General features: G+C 44.4%; 1 protein-coding gene across 1 annotated transcript in view; it reads right to left on the bottom strand.

Moving 5' to 3' along the window:
* Window positions 1-6,206: 6,206 nt before the first annotated feature.
* LEMD3 (LEM domain containing 3) overlaps window positions 6,207-18,406 on the bottom strand; it is a 109,079-nt gene continuing 96,879 nt past the window's right edge. Inside the window, exons 11-13 of the mRNA XM_069764684.1 lie at window positions 7,389-7,494; window positions 7,224-7,302; window positions 6,207-7,137 (exon numbers count right to left, since the gene is read on the bottom strand). Of these exons, the coding sequence (XP_069620785.1) occupies window positions 6,983-7,137; window positions 7,224-7,302; window positions 7,389-7,494 (340 nt within the window). The 3' untranslated portion in view covers window positions 6,207-6,982. The remainder of the gene's footprint in view (window positions 7,138-7,223; window positions 7,303-7,388; window positions 7,495-18,406) is intronic.

Below are 18,406 nucleotides of genomic sequence, written 5' to 3'. Positions count from 1 at the left end.
AAAGGTACCTTCACACATAACGATATTGTTAACGATATCGTTGCTTTTTGTGACGTAGCAACGATATCGTTAATAAAATTGTTATGTGTGACAGCGACCAACGATCAGGCCCCTGCTGGGAGATCGTTGGTGGCTGAAGAAAGTCCAGAACTTTATTTCGTCGCTGGATCTCCCGTGGACATCGCTGGTTCGGCGTGTGTGACACCGATCCAGCGATGTCTTCACTGGTAACCAGGGTAAACATCGGGTAACTAAGCGCAGGGCCGCGCTTAGTAACCCGATGTTTACCCTGGTTACCTTCCTTAAAGTAAAAAAAAAACAAACAGTACATACTTACCTAACGCTGTCTGTCCTCCAGCGCTGTGCTCTGCACTCCTCCTGCACTGGCTGTGAGCACAGCGGCCGGAAAGCAGAGCGGTGAAGTCACCGCTCTGCTTTCCGGCTGACCGACGCTCACAGCCAGAGCAGGAGGCGTGCAGAGAAGCAGAGCGCCGGGGACAGACAGCGTTAGGCAAGTATGTACTGTTTGTTTTTTTTACTTTTAGGAAGGTAACCAGGGTAAACATCGGGTTACTAAGCGCGGCCCTGCGCTTAGTTACCCGATGTTTACCCTGGTTACCGGCATCGTTCGTCGCTGGAGAGCGGTCTGTGTGACAGCTCTCCAGCGACCAAACAGCGACGCTGCAGCGATCCGGATCGTTGTCGGTATCGCTGCAGCGTCGCTTAATGTGAAGGGGCCTTAAGTCTTTAATAACAAAACTGGACAGCAAGGGACCTCATCTTCTACTTACAGTAAGAGGGTGAACGCTGGGCTCTGCAGAAGCAGAGTGCAGGGGTTTGTCGCCGTCCACAGGGTCAGTCACCAGTCAGAAGGGACACAGAGAGGCCTTACCTGGAGGCTTCCCCCAACCAGGAATATATATACATAGGAGGTCGCCAGCTGATTTCATGCTCCTCCTCCTCCCAGGGTCCATAGGGGGTGCCGTGATTGAACCGTCTGTCATGGCTGCCGCAGGCTTGGAACGCCGGCCGGCGCGCGCGCAGGCTCCGGAGTATGGAGGCTTAAACTGGAAGTTCGGAAGAGTCACTTCAGGTGCGCGGCCTCCAGCGGCAGTGAGGTGGGAGGAGAGCCAGGGAGCTGCAAGAGGACCCCAGATAGCTTCACTGCCCTGCTTTGCCCCACGAGCGAGGCGCAGGAAAGGCGGGATGGAGGGTCCCAAGTCACGCAAAAGCTGCGGAGATGGGAGCAGTCACCGAGGAGGAGAGCTGATTCCCCAGACCTCAACTGCCCGGCTATTCAGGTAATAGTGCTCCGATCACCGGCAGCACCATCTGAGAACCTCTTCATGCCCCATAGGGGACAGGAAAAACACTGGTGGTTGCAGGAAGGGGATGGTATTTAACCTCTGAGTTCCTGTCCCCTATTAGGGCGGGGAGACATCCTCCGATCCTGCTGTCATGGAAGGTGACTAGAGAAATACCCCATAGGTGGCTGTGCAGTATTGCTTAGCCATACGAGAGTCTTGGTTGAGACTGAGCAGAATCCCCCCTCAAGTGATACCATTTTGGAATTTATACCCCTGCCAAATGTGAATGCTAAAGGTGGTTTATGCACACTGGGGGCTCAGAAGGGAGGTGGGCATTTGAATTTGGGAGCACAGAATTCACTGAATTTCTATTTGGGGTAATGAGCCATTTTCCTTTTACAGAGCCTTTGTGCCATCAGTAATGTGGAAGCCCCCTATATTTCTGTTAGCAGGTGACATATCTGAGTGGGACCTTTTTAGTGGATTGAGTTGAAGCTTATCCTGAGCACTTACTTTGGGGTTTCCATCTAAATCTGAGATGTGACATGAAACCCCTGAGGGATCCAATTACTATAATTAGGCAGCAGAGTTACTCTGGACTCCGTCTGGCCTTTGTTAAGGATTGTCCTTCCTTTCAGAGGTGCAGAAAACTATGGTGGACTGCATTTTTATGCATGCCTAAAAATAGACACTGCCAGATCACAGGTCAGACAGCATCCACAGTGCCTCCATCTGCCACATAGGGAATCTTCTGCCGGCGGTTCAGTCTGAATCACATATTTCAGAGATGTACATGGAAACCCCGGTATTAGCCCTCAGTGTAGAGCACAGGATAAATGTGCGTCGAGCATTACTGCGATCCTTGGGAGGCAGAATGAACAAATCCAAAAGCAGGTGAAGAATTGGTTTTATTTTTTACGTCATTCCTCGTACAGTATAAGGGATAAGGCGACTTTATTCTTTGGGTCTGTGCGATTACAGCAATACCAGATTTATATCCTTTTATGTTTAGCTGCTGTCACACACTAAAAAACGCTTTTTTGTAAGGAGAAGTTTTTGCAGCACCATATTTTGAGAGCTATCATTTTTCCATATTTCGGCTGACAGTCATGTGAGGGCTTGCTTTTGTAGGACAAGTTGACTTTTGGTACCATTTTCAGGCATGACATTTTTTTGATCGCGCTCTCTATATGGGGCAGCATGGTGGCGCATTGGTTAGCACTGCAGCCTTGCAGCGCTGGGGTTCTGGGTTCTAATCCCACCCAGGACAACATCTGCAAAGAGTTTGTATGTTCTCTCAGTGTTTGCGTGGGTTTCCTCCGGGCACTCCGGTTTCCTCCCACATTCTAAAGACATACTGATAGGGATTCTAGATTGTGAGCCCCATCGGGGACAGTGATGATAATGTGTTCAAAACTGTAAAGCGCTGCGGAATATGTTAGCGCTATATAAAAATAAAGATTATTAAAATAAAGATTATTCCGATTTTTGTGGAGGCAGAATGAACAAAAAAAACAAACAGCAATTAGGAGGTCAGCATGTGGAGCAGGAGCTCTAGAAAGGTAACACCCGGGAAGGGGGCCATCATAACTGCAGAGAAGTATCTACCAGTGGAACAGACTGCTGGTGATTGTTGTATTCCATGGACATTGATGAACTGTTTGGCGTACCGTCACCCATAGTAACTGGACTCATGGTAAGTGAGAAGGCCAGCATGTTTAGTGACAGAGTTGAAGCCGTATATAATGAACTGTGCATGACCTGGTTTATGCCGCATAAAATAAACCGCATGGACTGTGTGAGAAACCCGTGCCTGTGTGACTGAATCCCGTGCCAAGCGAGTATTCCCCAACACACTCAGTAAATACATATCTATCTGGTCACTGAGGGAGCAGTATGACCTTTCAGCAATCCTCATTATGAACCAGATCACCACGTAAAGACCCCCCCACAGGCCCACCAAAGCACGAGCAGATTATGAACTGAAAATTACGATTAAACAACCACAAGATGGATTGGATTTCATCACCAGGTATCATTGTAATCAGTACAACGGCACCAACCTGACACTGTCTGTAGGTTACTGTGCACAATCCTGCTGACAGGTTCCATTTAAGTAGCAAAAACTGATTTTTTTTTTTTTAGTGGGTGCTTTAACATTCTACCAGCAATGACCGTTTCAGCACCTATTTCCTCAACCCAACATTCACAAAGTATTCAGTTGAGAGTGGGGGAGCACAGACCAATCCCCACTTGCTATAATCAGTCAGTGACACTGCTGCTGGTGACCGATCACAGTGCAGAACAGCACAAAGAAAAACACTTACAATAAAGCGATTTGTAGATTATCTATTTAGCACATTACTGTCAGACAGCTTGATCTAATTTAATATGCAGTCATCATTCAAAAAACTTCCTTTAGCTTCTTTTCCCTGGCTAAAAAAAAATAAAACAAGGATGTGTGACTATCTTTAGGATACAGTCGCATCAATTTCCATCTGTGTAAAAGGGAAGGTACTCATGCATCCTTTTCTCTCTTATTGGAGGTTAAATCTGTGACTTAACCCCTTATCGACATGGCCAATTTGTTTTTGCATTTTTTGTGGGAGCTTTTCTTTGCAAGGAGAGTTGTACTTTGAATGACCATTACAGTAATTTTACCACTGATGTAGTGTCTTGGAAAACAACTCCAAGTGCAGTAAAAATCAATTACATTTTAACATGCATTGTGTGGATAAAATGACCTGGTAATATGATCAGGACTATGCCCAAATTATTTTAGCGGAAAAATTAAATTTGTAATAATAAAAAAAAAAAGTTATTTTCCAAGCCGCATTTTTTTCTCCAGCCAACTGAACAGTGTGAAAACTTTTTGTGAGGCAAGCATTTTAGTGTTTTTATTGATTACAATAAGAAGCGAGCAAAATGTCTCATCTTTCCCAAAATGCGGTGTTACAATGACAAAAAAAACACTACAATTTTAGTTTTACCAATGAGATTATTTTTATAGACTGAAATGGTGGTGAGTCTTCTAGTCAGATTTTACAGAAGCTTATTGGGGGGTGGAGGGAGGGGCAGGAGGCCAGGTCGCTGACGGAGGAAGCTGGCGGCAGCAGGAGTGGGGCAATGCTGCGAGCCCTAGCACTGCAGGTCCTGGGCTGTCAGAAGATGTCGACAATGAGCTGCATCCCCATACTTTCCATTGATATCCCTGCAGAAAATGGCCACGGGAGGCAGCGCATGCACAGATTGAGATCCTGAGATCTCAGGAGCCGAGAAGTCAATCTGTGCACGTGCTGCCTATAGCAGCCATTTTCCCCAAAGTCCACGACAGTGGAAAGGACGTGAAGTGCTGGAACTCCGCACCCTCTTGACATTTTCCAACAACCCAGGACCTACAGTGCCAGGGACACTTCCTCCTCCTTGCCCAGGGTCCTCATCATCACCCCACTCCTGTCAGCAAAGCTGCCTTTTGTGACCCAGCTATACCACAGCAAGCTACATTTCAATTATAAGATATACACATTTTCCAAGTTTTTTGGGGAAAAAAGGGTGTCTTCTAATCCGAAAAAATTGGGTCGTCTAATACAGAGGTCCCCAACTCCAGTCCTCAAGGCCCACCAACAGGTCATGTTTTCAGGATTTCCATTGCATTGCACAGGTGATGCAATTATTACCTGGGCAAGACTAAGGAAATCCTGAAAACATGACCTGTTGGTGGGCCTTGAGGACTGGAGTTGGGGACCTCTGGTCTAATAGATCAGACTTTTATGGATGTGTCAATACCACGTGTATTTTAATGGGGGGGACAAGGTTTCATACTTTTATTTATGAGTCCCCTTAGAGAACTTGAACCTGCAATCATCTAACTGCTTGTACTGTATATAGCAATAATCCCACAGGCTGGGTTTCAAAGTAGCTTCATGACGACCGGTATGGAGGTCTTCAGTGGACCCCTGGCTGTCTTAGTAACCCATCAGTGCCCCGGAGGTCACACGACTGGTGCGACCCCATGCTGGTGTGGTGTTAAATGCCGTTGTCAATCTCTGAAAGTGGCATTAACAGTAACAGGCAGAGCTCTTTTCCACACACACGACCCTTAAGAGGCAGGTCCTGGCGGTAGGTCAGCACTATTCACTGCCCAGTGTATGGGGCAGGTTCAACCTGTGAGCCCGCTCTACACACCCATACAGACTTGATCTATACATGCATGGTTGATGTCTGTAGTGTGTTAATTACAAATGGATGTAACAGATGGGAAACAAATGGGAAATAAGTTTTAAAAAATGGCTTAAGAAAAAAAAAAAGAATCTGTGTAAACTAATCAGTGATGCCCAGAGTCTTACAGATCAGAAAGATCCATTTTATTTCTTTATAACTGGTTTATGGAACAGTGAATCTATGGATCCATGTAACTAAACAGAGCAGATGAATGTAGTCTTCAATCACTTTATAACACCTCTGGAGACCACTTTTTAAATAAAACATCCATGGGCATCCTCCAATTCCTTGAAGAGAAGTCACACCTTACAACACAAATGCAAACTGCCAACTGAACTGCCTGGCGTTATAGGAATAAAATTAACTCAAGATAAAGCTAAGGTTTTAGTATTCAAGGAAACTGCTTTGCTAATTGATGGGTAGAAAAGGAAGTAGAATAACTGCTTCTTTTAATAAATCAAAAACTTTAATAGTGAGGAATACAGGCATCTTCCTTGTTTACACATTTACTACACATTTGGGTGTCAGGACCCAATGTATACGTGTAACAAAATTCACTGGCTTGATCTTTACAATTGCTATAGTGTGGAGGCCAACATTCTGGAAAACAAAACCTACTGCCACGTCAGCCATACCCTGTTCTAATATTTCTGAATAAATACATCATTTCACAAAATAAATTGTCCAGCATCTGCCAATTGCTTATTTATTGCTCACAATAATTGGAATCTTTACAATTGGTATCAGACCTCACGTGAAACAAAGTCAGACATTTTATATAAAACCTATAAAAGATATTTAAATTTGTATCTAATACTTTTAAAGGTAACTGGCTGGTTGACCTTTATGAGATGGTGCAGCCAATTTCTTATATAAAATAACATTGTTATGAATAAAATAGGAAGCTTATTTACTGCCTCTAAGCAGACATTTGCACAAGACTTGCCGCCACCAATTACACTTAAATACAAAAGGCAAAGTACATGTCTTACAATTCTTACCTTCGTAAGCCAGATATTCCCAATACTTCAGCTGTAACAATCACCATCTACAGCAGCAGAAGTCATAGTTAGCCTCAAAAATGTACAATTTACTATTAAGAGTATACATATATATGACAAAATAGTGTGCAGGATCCCATAGGAATTCAATAAATTATCTTCCACATTTCAATTCAAGAAAACAGTCGTATGGTTCACAAACAAGTCATGATCATCTCAAATTGGTCCTTTAATGCAAGAAACCACTAGTTTTCCTCTGTTTATCTTGTAATGTCCTTTGGATGATTATTGACAAGACAGAACAAGCTGTGTTCTCAATGGAAATGTTAATATACTGACGATGGGGGGAAAAAAGAAAAAAAAAAACCTAAGAAAAAAAAATAAAGGGAAGACAGGTGCAACTCAGGACCCCCCACCCCCGCTGCAAATATAACAGTCATTATGAAAGCAGTCTCATGAGGATGGAGATGTGCCTGTTCGCAGATTTAACTGTGACAAAGAGTTCATTTGTTTGTTTAAAGGCTTCAGAGGAGTGTTGCATGTCAGCGCCGGAGGAAAACGATGATGATATCGATCTAATCGCAAATATTTCACAGTCACCAGCTTTCCTAAAGGAAGAAAAAAAAACACTTACTAAACAGCTGGCCTAATCTAAACCAAATGTACTAAAAGTACAAAATGTGGCAATCCTTACCATCAAACCAAGATCCATGCAATGCCTTAAATGCCTTTCCTGCATAGTCCGGTGACAGACACTTTACATAGACACAACCCTATATAAAAAAAAAAAACATACAATTTATAAACAAGAAAAGCAGCGTGGAATTCAGAGACATGTAAAGAAAAGTAGGACAATTACCTCACGAGAATTTTTATCAACTGCAATGTGAACAATCCCTTCATTATCACTGCATTTCTCCAGAATAGCTTCCTGAATTGCCAAATGCCAGTGATCTCCAATTTCCCTAAAAAAATAAAAATAAAAAAATAAAAAAGTGAAAACACGGCCCATGAAACATTCTTAGTTTTTCATAACCTGTCGCTTTAAAAGTTTCATTAAGGTTTTTATTAATGATGAGCGAATATACTCGTTACTCGAGATTACCCGAGCATGCCCGGGTGTCCTCCGAGTATTTTTTAGTGCTCGGAGATTTAGTTTTCTGTGCCGCAGCTGAATGATTTACATCTGTTAGCCAGCTTGATTACATGTGGGGATTCCCTAGCAACCAGGCAACCCCCACATGTACTTATGTTGGCTAACAGATGTAAATCATTCAGCTGTGGCGCTAAAAACAAAATCCAAGCACTAAAAAATACTCGGAGGACACCCGAGCATGCTACGGACATCTCGATTAACGAGTATATTCGCTCATCAGTAGTTTTTATGTCAGCCAAAGTGTTCTTAATGTATACATTTACTTTCAAATCATTTTTTATAATCTTACACTGTATAGGTGGTACCTTTCAATTTAATTTCAACTGTCATGATAATGAAACTATAGAAAAGTCTTCTGTGCATATGGTACAACATGGGGAAATAAAAAATCTACATCCTGCAATTTAGATGCTAGATTCTTCCACTTCCTGTTCTATACAGAAGATTTTCCAGCAGCCTCATGACAAATACAATGACTGGTAACACCTCTACACAGTCACAGCTCCCTTATTCACACTTATAGGGAATCACCACCCCAAAATTGGCCTATAAACTAAGGCCACCAGCATCAGGGGCTTATCTACAGCATTCTGCAATGCTGTAGATAAGCCCCGATGTATCCTGAAAGTTAAGAAAAACAGGTTATATTATACTCACCCAGGGGCGGTCCGGTCAGCGCCACGGTCCGGGTCCAGCGCCTCCCATCTTCATATGAGGATGTCCTCTTGTCTCCCTGCCGCGGCTCATGCTCAGGCGTACTTTGTCTGCCCTGTTGAGGGCAGAGCGAAGTACTGCAGTGCACAGGTGCTGGGCCTCTCTGACCTTACTTTGCAGCGGGGCCGCCCCTGGGTGAGTATGATATAACCTGTTTTTCTTATCTTTCAGAAAACTTCGGGACTTTGCCCAAATAATAATAACCAAGTTTAGAGGCCAGTGTAAAATTTAAAGGTCAATTTTTCATATGTTAAACTATATTATCAAAAATATGGTAAATGCGCACACTGCTGACACTACAGATTTTTGCCTGGAAAGGAAGATGAAAAATTTGCAATGTATTTTAAATTAACAAAGAGGGTGAGCATTTACCCAAATCTCCATAAATAAAGCTAGCGTCTGAAATGTGTGGATTTAAAAACACAGAATGGCAATTTATGCTGCAGATTGTTACCCCCAGACATCACCGTTACCAGACATTTCATTTGGCATGTTTCTCCTTTAACCCCAAGACAGTTTTCACCTTCCTGACCTGACCAAATTTTTACAATTCTGACCAGTCTATGAGGTCATATATCTGGAACGCTTCAATGGATCCCACCGATTCAAAGATTTTTTTTTTCATGACACCTTTTACTTTATGTTAGTAGTAAATTTAGGTTGATTTTTTGCATTCGTGAAAATATAGGAATTTTGGCCAACATTTTGAAATTTTCAAAGCTGATACATATCTGGTTTAAGGCAACAAAAAATATAACTATTGTATGATATAACTAACATTTATCACATGTCTACTTTACATCAGCGTCATTTTGTAAAACAATGTTTTTGTTAGTTTAAAGTTTATGCTAATCTGCAATTTCATTTTTCAAACATTTTTTTTTGTAAGGAACAGAAGAAAATGGACTATACAACTTGTTGTGCAATTTTTCCCCCGAGTACGCAGATACCCCATGTGTGGTAGAAAACTACTGTTGGGCACACTGCAGGTCACAGGAGGGAAGGAGCGCCAATTGAATTTTGGAGCGCAACTTTGGCTGGAATAGATTGTGGATGCCAGGTCACAATTGAAGAGCCGCTGACATGCTTAAAAAAACAGCAGAAACCCCCACAAGTGACCCCACTTTGAAACTAAACCTCCTGAGGAATTCATCTAGGGGTATAGGGAGTAATTATACAATATAAGGGTAAGTAAATGGAAAATTATCACTTTTCCACTAAAATGTTGCTTTGACCCCAAGTATTCAATTTCTCCTATTATCCCATTTGAAAATTAAACAGTACAATTTGTTGTGCAATTTCTCCTGAGTTAGGCTACTTTCACACTAGAGTTTTCTGCAATCCGTCACAATGCGTCGTTTTGCAGAAAAAACGCATCCTGCAAACGTGCTTGCAGGATGCGCTTTTTCCCCATAGACTTGTATTGACGACGCATTTGCGACGGATTGCCACACGTCGCATCCGTCGAGCGACGGATGCGTCGTGCTTTGGCGGACCGTCGGGAGCAAAAAACGCTACATGTAATGTTTTTTGCTCCTGACGGACCGCTTTTTCCGACCGCGCATGCGCGGACGGAACTCTGCCCCCACTTCCCCGCACCTTATAATGGGGCAGCGGATGCGCCGGAGAAATGCATCCGCTGCCTCCATTGTGCAATGCGTTAAACGCTAGCGTCGGAATCTCTCCCCGACGCATTGCGTGTGAAAGAAGCCTAAGCCAATACCTTATGTGTGGTCAAAAACTATTTGAGGCACAGCTCAAAAAAAGAAAGGAGAGCCATATTGGTTTTCCGATTTTGCTGGAATGGTTTGTGGGTGCTATATCACATTGAAAGAACCCATGAAGGCGTCAAAACAGTAGAACACCCCATAAGTGACCTCACTTTACAAACTACACCTTTTCATCTAGTGGTGCAGAGATCATTACTACCACAAGTGTGTCACAATTTGATACCATTGACAGTGAAAGTTTTTTTTATTTATTTATTTATTTATTTTTACCACAAATCTTGTTTTAAGCCCAGATCTTACATTTTTTACATTTATAACGTAGAGTTTAGTTTATAACGTAGAGCCGTGAAAATAAAAAAATCGCTTTTGTTTACACAAAAATGATCTTTTTGCCCACAAATTCTTATTTTCACAAGGGTAACAGGAGAAATTAGACCACAAAAGTTGTTGTGCAATTTCTCCTGAGTACGCTGATACCCAATATGTGGGGGTAAACAACTGTTAGGGCGCACCGCAGAGCTTGGAAGAGAAGGAGTGCCGTTTTACTTTTTCAATGTAGAATTGGCTGGAATTGAGATCGGATGCCATGTCGCGTTTGGAAAGCCCCTGATGTGCCTAAACAGTAGAAATCCCCCACAAGTGACCCCATTTTGGAAACTAGACCCCCCATGGAACTTATCTAGATGTGTGGTGAGAACCTTGAATGCCCAAGTGCTTCACAGAAGTTTATAATGCAGAGCCGTGAAAATAAAAAATATTTTTTTTTTTTACAAAAAAGATTTTTTAGCCACCAAATTTTTATTTTCACAAGGGTAACAAGAGAAACTGGACCCCAAAAGTTGTTGTCCAATTTGTCCTGAGTATGCTGGTACCCCATATGTGGGGGTAAACCACTGTTTGGGTGCACGGCAGAGCTCGGAAGGAAGGAGCGCCGTTTTGGAATGCAGACTTTGATAGAATGGTCTGCGGGTATTATGTTGCGTTTGCAGAGCCCCTGATGTACCTAACCAGTAGAAACCCTCCACAAGTGACCCCATTTTGGAAACTAGACCCCCCAAGGAACTTATCTAGATGTGTGGTGAGAACTTTGAATGCCCAAGTGCTTCACAGAAGTTTAGAATGCAGAGTCGTGAAAATAAAAAATATTTTTTTTTTCCACAAAAAAGATATTGTAGCCCCTAAGTTTTTATTTTCACAAGGGTAACAGGAGAAATTGGACTGCAATAGTTGTCCAATTTATCCAGAGTACGCTGATGCGCCATATGTGGCGGTAAACCACTGTTTGGGCGCACGGCAGAGCTCGGAAGGGAAGGAGCGCCTTTTTGGAATGCAGACTTTGATAGAATGGTCTGTGGGCATTATGTTGCGATTGCAGAGCCCCTGATGTACCTAACCAGTAGTAACCCCCCACAAGTGACCCCATTTTGGAAACTAGACCCCCCAGGGAACTTATCTAGATGTGTGGTGAGAACTTTGAATGCCCAAGTGCTTCACAGAAGTTTAGAATGCAGAGTCGTGAAAATAAAAAATATTTTTTTTTTTTCACAAAAAAGATTTTGTAGCCCCCAAGTTTTTATTTTCACAAGGGTAACAAGAGAAATTGGACCCCAGAAGTTGTTGTCCAATTTATCCCGAGTACGCTGATGCCCCATATGTGGGGGTAACCCACTGTTTGGGCGCACGGCAGAGCTCAGAAGGGAGGGAGCACCATTTGACTTTTTGAGCGCAAAATTGGCTGTCGTGTTTGGAGACCCCCTGATGTACCTAAACAGTGGAAACCCCCCAATTCTAGCTCCAACCCTAACCCCAACACACCCCTAACCCTAATCCCAACCTCATCCATAATCCTAATCACTAACCCTAACCATAATCACAACCCTTACCCCAAAACAACCCTAATGTCAACCCTAACCATAACCCTAATCAAAACCCTAAATCCAACACACCCCTAATCCTAATCTCAAACCTAACCCTAATCCCAATACACCCCTAATCACAACCCTAACCTTAACCCTAATCCCAAGCGTAACCCTAATGCCAACCCTAACCCTAATACGAACCCTAATCCAAACCCTAACCCTAATCCCAGCTCTAACCCTAACTTTAGCCCCAACCCTAGCCCTAACTTTAGCCCCAACCCTAACCCTAGCCCTAAGGCTACTTTCACACTTGCGTCGTTTGGCATTCCGTCGCAATCCGTCGTTTTGGACAAGAAACGGATCCTGCAAATGTGCCCGCAGGATGCGTTTTTTGCCCATAGACTTGTATTGCCGACGGATCGTGACGGATGGCCACACGTCGCGTCCGTCGTGCACTGGATCAGTTGTGTTTTGGCGGAGCATCGGCACAAAAAAACGTTCAATGAAACGTTTTTTTGTACGTCGCATCCGCCATTTCTGACCGCGCATGCGTGGCCGTAACTCCGCCCCAGGACATAGATTGGGCAGCGGATGTGTTGAAAAACTACAGCTGCTGCCCACGTTGTGCACAATTTTCACAACGTGCGTCGGTATGTCGGGCCGACGCATTGCGACGGCCCCGTACCGACGTAAGTGTGAAAGAAGCCTAACCCTAAGTTTAGCCCCAACCCTAACCCTAAATTTAGCCCCAACCCTAACCCTAAATTTAGCCCCAACCCTAGCCCTACCCCTAACCTAACCCTACCCCTAACCTAACCCTAACCCTACCCCTAACCTAACCCTACCCCTAACCTAACCCTAACCTAACACTAACCCTACCCCTAACCTAACCCTACCCCTAACCTAACCCTACCCCTAACCCTACCCCTAACCTAACCCCTAACCCAACCCTAATTTTAGCCCCAACTGCTGTTCTCCTGCCGGCCGGCAGATGGAGACAGATGGCGGGCGCACTGGGCATGCGTCCGCCATGTTCTGCTACCGGCGGCCAGGAGGAGCAGCAAGAGGATCCAGGGACCTAGGTGAGTATGCTAGGGTCCCCGAATCCCCCTATTTCTCTGTCCTCTGATGTGCGATCACATCAGAGGACAGAGAATTACACTTTACTTTTTTTTTTTTTTTTTTTTTGCGGTCGCCGGTAAACAGTTAATTACCGGCGATCGCAAAACAGGGGTCGGTAATACCGACCCCGATCGTGCTCTTTGGGGTCTCGGCTACCCCCGGCAGCCGAGACCCCAAAGATTCTCCCGGTGCCGGCCGGCGGGCGCACTGCGCCCGCCATTTTGAAGATGGCGGTGCCCACCGGGAGACACGAGGAGCATCGGGGGAGCTAGGTGAGTATTGGGGGGCCACCTGGGACCCCTTTTCTCTGTCCTCCGATGTGCGATCACATCGGAGGACAGAGAAATTAAAAAGAGATCGCTTTTTTTTTTTTTTGTGATCGCCGGTAAACGGTTAATTACCGGCGATCGCAAATGCGGGGTGGGTTAAAAACCCCCCGAATCATGTTCTCTGGGGTCTCGGCTACCCTCGGCAGCCGAGACCCCGGAGAAAATCGGCCTCTGGGGGGCGCTATGGACTTTTTCCACAGCGCCGTTAATTAATGGCGCTGTGGTTTAAGTACCCTTAGCGGCCGCCGTTAAAAGGCGTATCGGCGGTCGCTAAGGGGTTAAACTAGGCTATTGTTTATGTTCTGCTACAAGGCCAGAGTGTTCTCTTGAACCAGATAATGAGGCACCTGTTGGTATGCTTTTTCTATCCTAAGAAGACACGACCATATCTGTAGTTTCCGTTTTTTCTGTATCCTCATGGGTTAAGTTTTTCCTGCATTTTTATAGGTTAAGAACTGAGCGTGCTCTTATGCTGATTGGTTGAAGTGTAATTTCTAAGATTATGAAAAGTGATACACAATAAACGGAGATCAGAGATCTGCTCGATCCCCCATACAGAGAGACACGTCTCAGTCTGGTCATTTTCAGTTGCCGGCAACGCCCTGTAGATTAATTTGGAAATCAGAGTCAACCGTGAAGGATCAATTTAGATTCTCCCTCAACAATATCTCTATGGGGCATCTTATGGGGCCATAATCAGCATTTGTGCAGCATTATAGGGGGCAAATGTGTCTATGGAGCATCTTATGGGGCCATTATTAACCTTTGTGCAGCATTATATGGGGCATATTTTAATGTGGAGCATCTTATGGGACCCATCATAAACATTATGGAGCATTATATGAGGCGTATTTTGTATGGAGCATCTTATGGGGCCCACCGTGAACTGTATGGAGCATTATATGGGGCTCCTGATTAAATATGGATATTCAAAAACACAACCTACTGATGTCTCAATTTTACTTTTATTAGTACCCATTTTTGAAATTTATCGGTAGCTGCTGCATTTTCCACCCTAGGCTTATACTCGAGTCATTAAGTTTTCCCAGTTTTTTGTGGCAAAGTTAGGGGTCTCGGCTTATACTCGAGTATATACGGTATTTTCCACCATAATTTTCAAAATAAATCTTGCCAAATCAGACAAGGTGATTTTCTGGATTTGTTTTCTCATTTTGTGGTCCAGCTATGATGTCAATTACAGGCCTCATCTTTTTAAGTGGAAGAACTTGCACAATTGGTGGCTGACAAATACACCAACCCCCCCCCCTATTGAGGAACAGGTGTAAAACGCTGCGGAATCCACACAAAAAATTGACATGCTGCAGAAAATACAATGCAGCACTTCCGTGCAGTATTTTCCGCACCAAGGGCACAACGGATTTGGTTTTCCGTAGGTTTACATGGTACTGTAAACCTGATGGAAAACTGCTGCGGATCCGCAGCCAAATCCGCATATAGCCTAACCCTAGTTCTAACCCTAACCCTAGTTCTAACCCCAATTATAACCCTAACCCCAATTCTAACCCTAACCCCAATTCTAACCCTAACCCCAATTCTAACCCTAACCCCAATTCTAACCCTAACCCCAATTCTAACCCTAACCCCAATTCTAACCCTAACCCCAATTCTAACCCTAACCCCAATTCTAACCCTAACCCCAATTCTAACCCTAACCCCAATTCTAACCCTAACCCCAATTCTAACCCTAACCCCAATTCTAACCCTAACCCCAATTCTAACCCTAACCCCAATTCTAACCCTAACCCCAATTCTAACCCTAACCCCAATTCTAACCCTAACCCCAATTCTAACCCTAACCCCAATTCTAACCCTAACCCCAATTCTAACCCTAACCCCAATTCTAACCCTAACCCCAATTCTAACCCTAGCAGAAAAAATAAAAAGTAAATAGATTTTCTTTATTTTATTATTGTCCCTACCTATGGGGGTGATAAAGGGGGGGGGGGGGGGGGTTCATTTACTATTTTTTTATTTTGATCACTGTGATATGTTTTATCACAGTGATCAAAATGTACCTGGAATGAATCTGCCGGCCGATTCGGAGGGCACACTACGCATGTGCCCGAGATTTTGGAAGATGGCGGCGCCCATGGACAAGACGGACAGACACCGGGAGGCTCGGTAAGTATGAGGGGGTGGGATCGGAGCACGGGGGTTGGATCGGAGCACGGGGGGGGGGGGGAGCGGACAGGAGGACGGAGAGGAGCGGAGCACAGTATGGGACAGGACGGAGGACTGGGGAGGAGATCGGTGGCGGGGGCAGATCAGGGTTTCCAGCTATGGCCGATGATATTGCAGCATCGGCCATGGCTGGATTGTACTATTTTACCACTTTTCACAGGAGAAATATTACAAATTACTCTGATTGGCTGTTTCACTTTCAACAGCCAATCAAAGCGATCGTAGCCAAGTGGGGGCAAAGCCACCCCCTGGGCTGAAGTACCACTCCCCCTGTCCTTGCAGATCGGGTGAAATTGGAGTTAACCTTTTCACCCGATCTGCAGGGACGCGATCCCTCCATGACGCCACATAGGCGTCACAGGTCAGATTGGCACCGACTTTCATGATGCCTACGTGGTGTCACAGGTCGGGAATGGGTTAATGGGAGCGCTGAAGACCAGCTGAACACTGCTCGGCTATCTCTGGTGGTTTTTAAGATCAAATCCCCAGAAATCAGGAAGTTATCCCCCAACAGAAACATACTCCTGATTTCAATTAAGTTTACAGAAATTTTTTTTTTTTTTTTTTTTTTTAACACAAATACCCACATATCCCTGGCTCGGGACCCTCCTTTACCTCTCCACCAATGGCAGGAGGATTCACATTTATTTTATTCATATGGTGCCAATAATTCCAGAAAGCATTAGGGTATGTGCACACGTCATTATTTCTTGCAGAAATTTTCCTGACAAAAACCGGACATTTCTGCCAGAAATCCGCATGCGTTTTTACCGCGTTTTTGATGCGTTTTTTTGTGCGTTTTTTCCCAGATGCATAGAATTGCGGGGAAAACGCAGAAAATCCGCAAAAACACCGGATTACGTACCGGTAATGCTCTTTTATAGAGCCACGACAGCACCCACTTGAGAGAGGGGATCCGCCCCTAGGAACAGGAAACCCTATGGAGAGAATAAAAGGGGCAGTCCCCCTCGCTCCCACAGTTGGGTTTACAGAGATTGCGAGGAACCGCCCATTAGATTTTAGTAGGTCATTCAATATTACCGTTTATAACTAGTTAACTTAAGTATGGCTAACTACAAGAACCAAACACCCTTAACCGTGCTTCTAAATAAAAAACCTATAAGGGTGGGAAGTGAAGGGGTGCTGTCGTGGCTCTATAAAAGAGCATTACCGGTACGTAATCCGGTGTTTTCTCTTCGCCACGACAGCACCCACTTGAGAGACTTTCAGAGATAGTCATTTGGGAGGGATCACCGTGTTAAGGACTGATCTACCGAAGGACAAGTCAGATGAGGAAGACAAGTCTAATCTATAGTGATTATAGAAGGTAGTAGGTGAAGACCAGGTTGCGGCCTTACATATCTGTTCTAACGGAACCTCCGCTCGTTCAGCCCAGGATGATGCAATCGCCCGGGTGGAATGTACTCTTACGGTCTCAGGCGGATTCTCCCCTTTGGATGAATAGGCCAGACATATTGCATCTCGAATCCACCGAGATAAAGTACCCTTCGTGATTCCAGCTCCTTCTCTATGACCCTGGAACGAAACAAAGAGAGCCCTGCTCTCCCTCCAAGCACTAGTCCTATCCAAATAGGCTAATATGGCTCTCCTCACATATATGTGTGGTATTTTTTTTCTTCCTGACTTGTAGGGTTATCATAGAAGGAGGGAAGGAAAATTTCTTGTGATCTGTGAAATTTAGTACATACTTTGGGTAAGTATGAAGGGTCTGTTTTTAAGACAACTCTGTCTGGGAAGACTGACATAAAGGGAGGATCTATAGATAGTGCCTGTATGTCACTTACTCTTCTTGCTGATACTAAGGCTACGAGAAGAGCTGTCTTGAGGGAGACATGTTTTATGTGAGCTGAATGTAGTGGCTCAAAAGGGTGGTCTGTAAGAGCTTCCAGAACTAAATTAACATCCCAAGGTGGTACATAGGGAATTCGAACTGTCTCTGACCTCTGGCATGCTGCAACAAATCTGGCTACCCATTTATTACCTGCGATATCATGACTATATAAAGCCCCTAGCGCAGAAATGTGTACTTTTAAGGTACTGACCGCCAGACCTAGACCGCGCCCTTTTTGAAGAAATTCTAGAATCATGGGAATATGAATTTCATTTGACAGGGCCGTTGGGTAGAGGTTTAAAAATTTTCTCCACACTCTTGCGTAGATGGAGGTAGTGGATTTTTTTCTACTTAATAGCAGAGTGTCAATCACTGTTTGAGAATCCTCTCATCTTTAGCAGCTGCCTCTCAAATTCCAGGCTGTTAGTCGAAGACCCTTCACCTGAGGGTGGTTGAAGGGGCCCTGGAAGAGAAGATCCTGATCCACCGGGAGGATCCATGGGTCTGAGATTGACATGGCTCTCAGCCAGGAAAACCATGGCCTCTTGGGCCAGAATGGAGTTATTAAGATCACGTTTGCTCTGTCCTCTCTTATCTTCCTGATCACTGTCGGAAGTAATATCAGCGGGGGAAAGGCATATGCCTTCTTGAATACCCATGGCACTTGAAGGGCGTCGAAGATATCTGGATTGTCGGATCGGAACAATGATGCAAATTTTTTGACTTGCCTGTTTTGTCTTGTCGCAAAGAGATCTATCTCGGGAGTGCCTTATTTTTTTACTATCATGCAAAAGATACGACGACTTAGAACCCATTCTCCTTGGTGGAGAGTGTGGCGACTGAGGAAATCTGCTCTCGAATTGTCGATTCCCCTCACATGCAGTGCTGACAGGGACAGAAGGTGCTCCTCTGC

The sequence above is a fragment of the Ranitomeya imitator genome, chromosome 4 (assembly GCF_032444005.1).
Source record: "Ranitomeya imitator isolate aRanImi1 chromosome 4, aRanImi1.pri, whole genome shotgun sequence".
Lineage (NCBI taxonomy): Eukaryota > Metazoa > Chordata > Amphibia > Anura > Dendrobatidae > Ranitomeya > Ranitomeya imitator.
The sequence above is the reverse complement of the archived record's forward strand: the minus strand, read 5'-3'. Positions and strand labels throughout refer to the sequence as shown.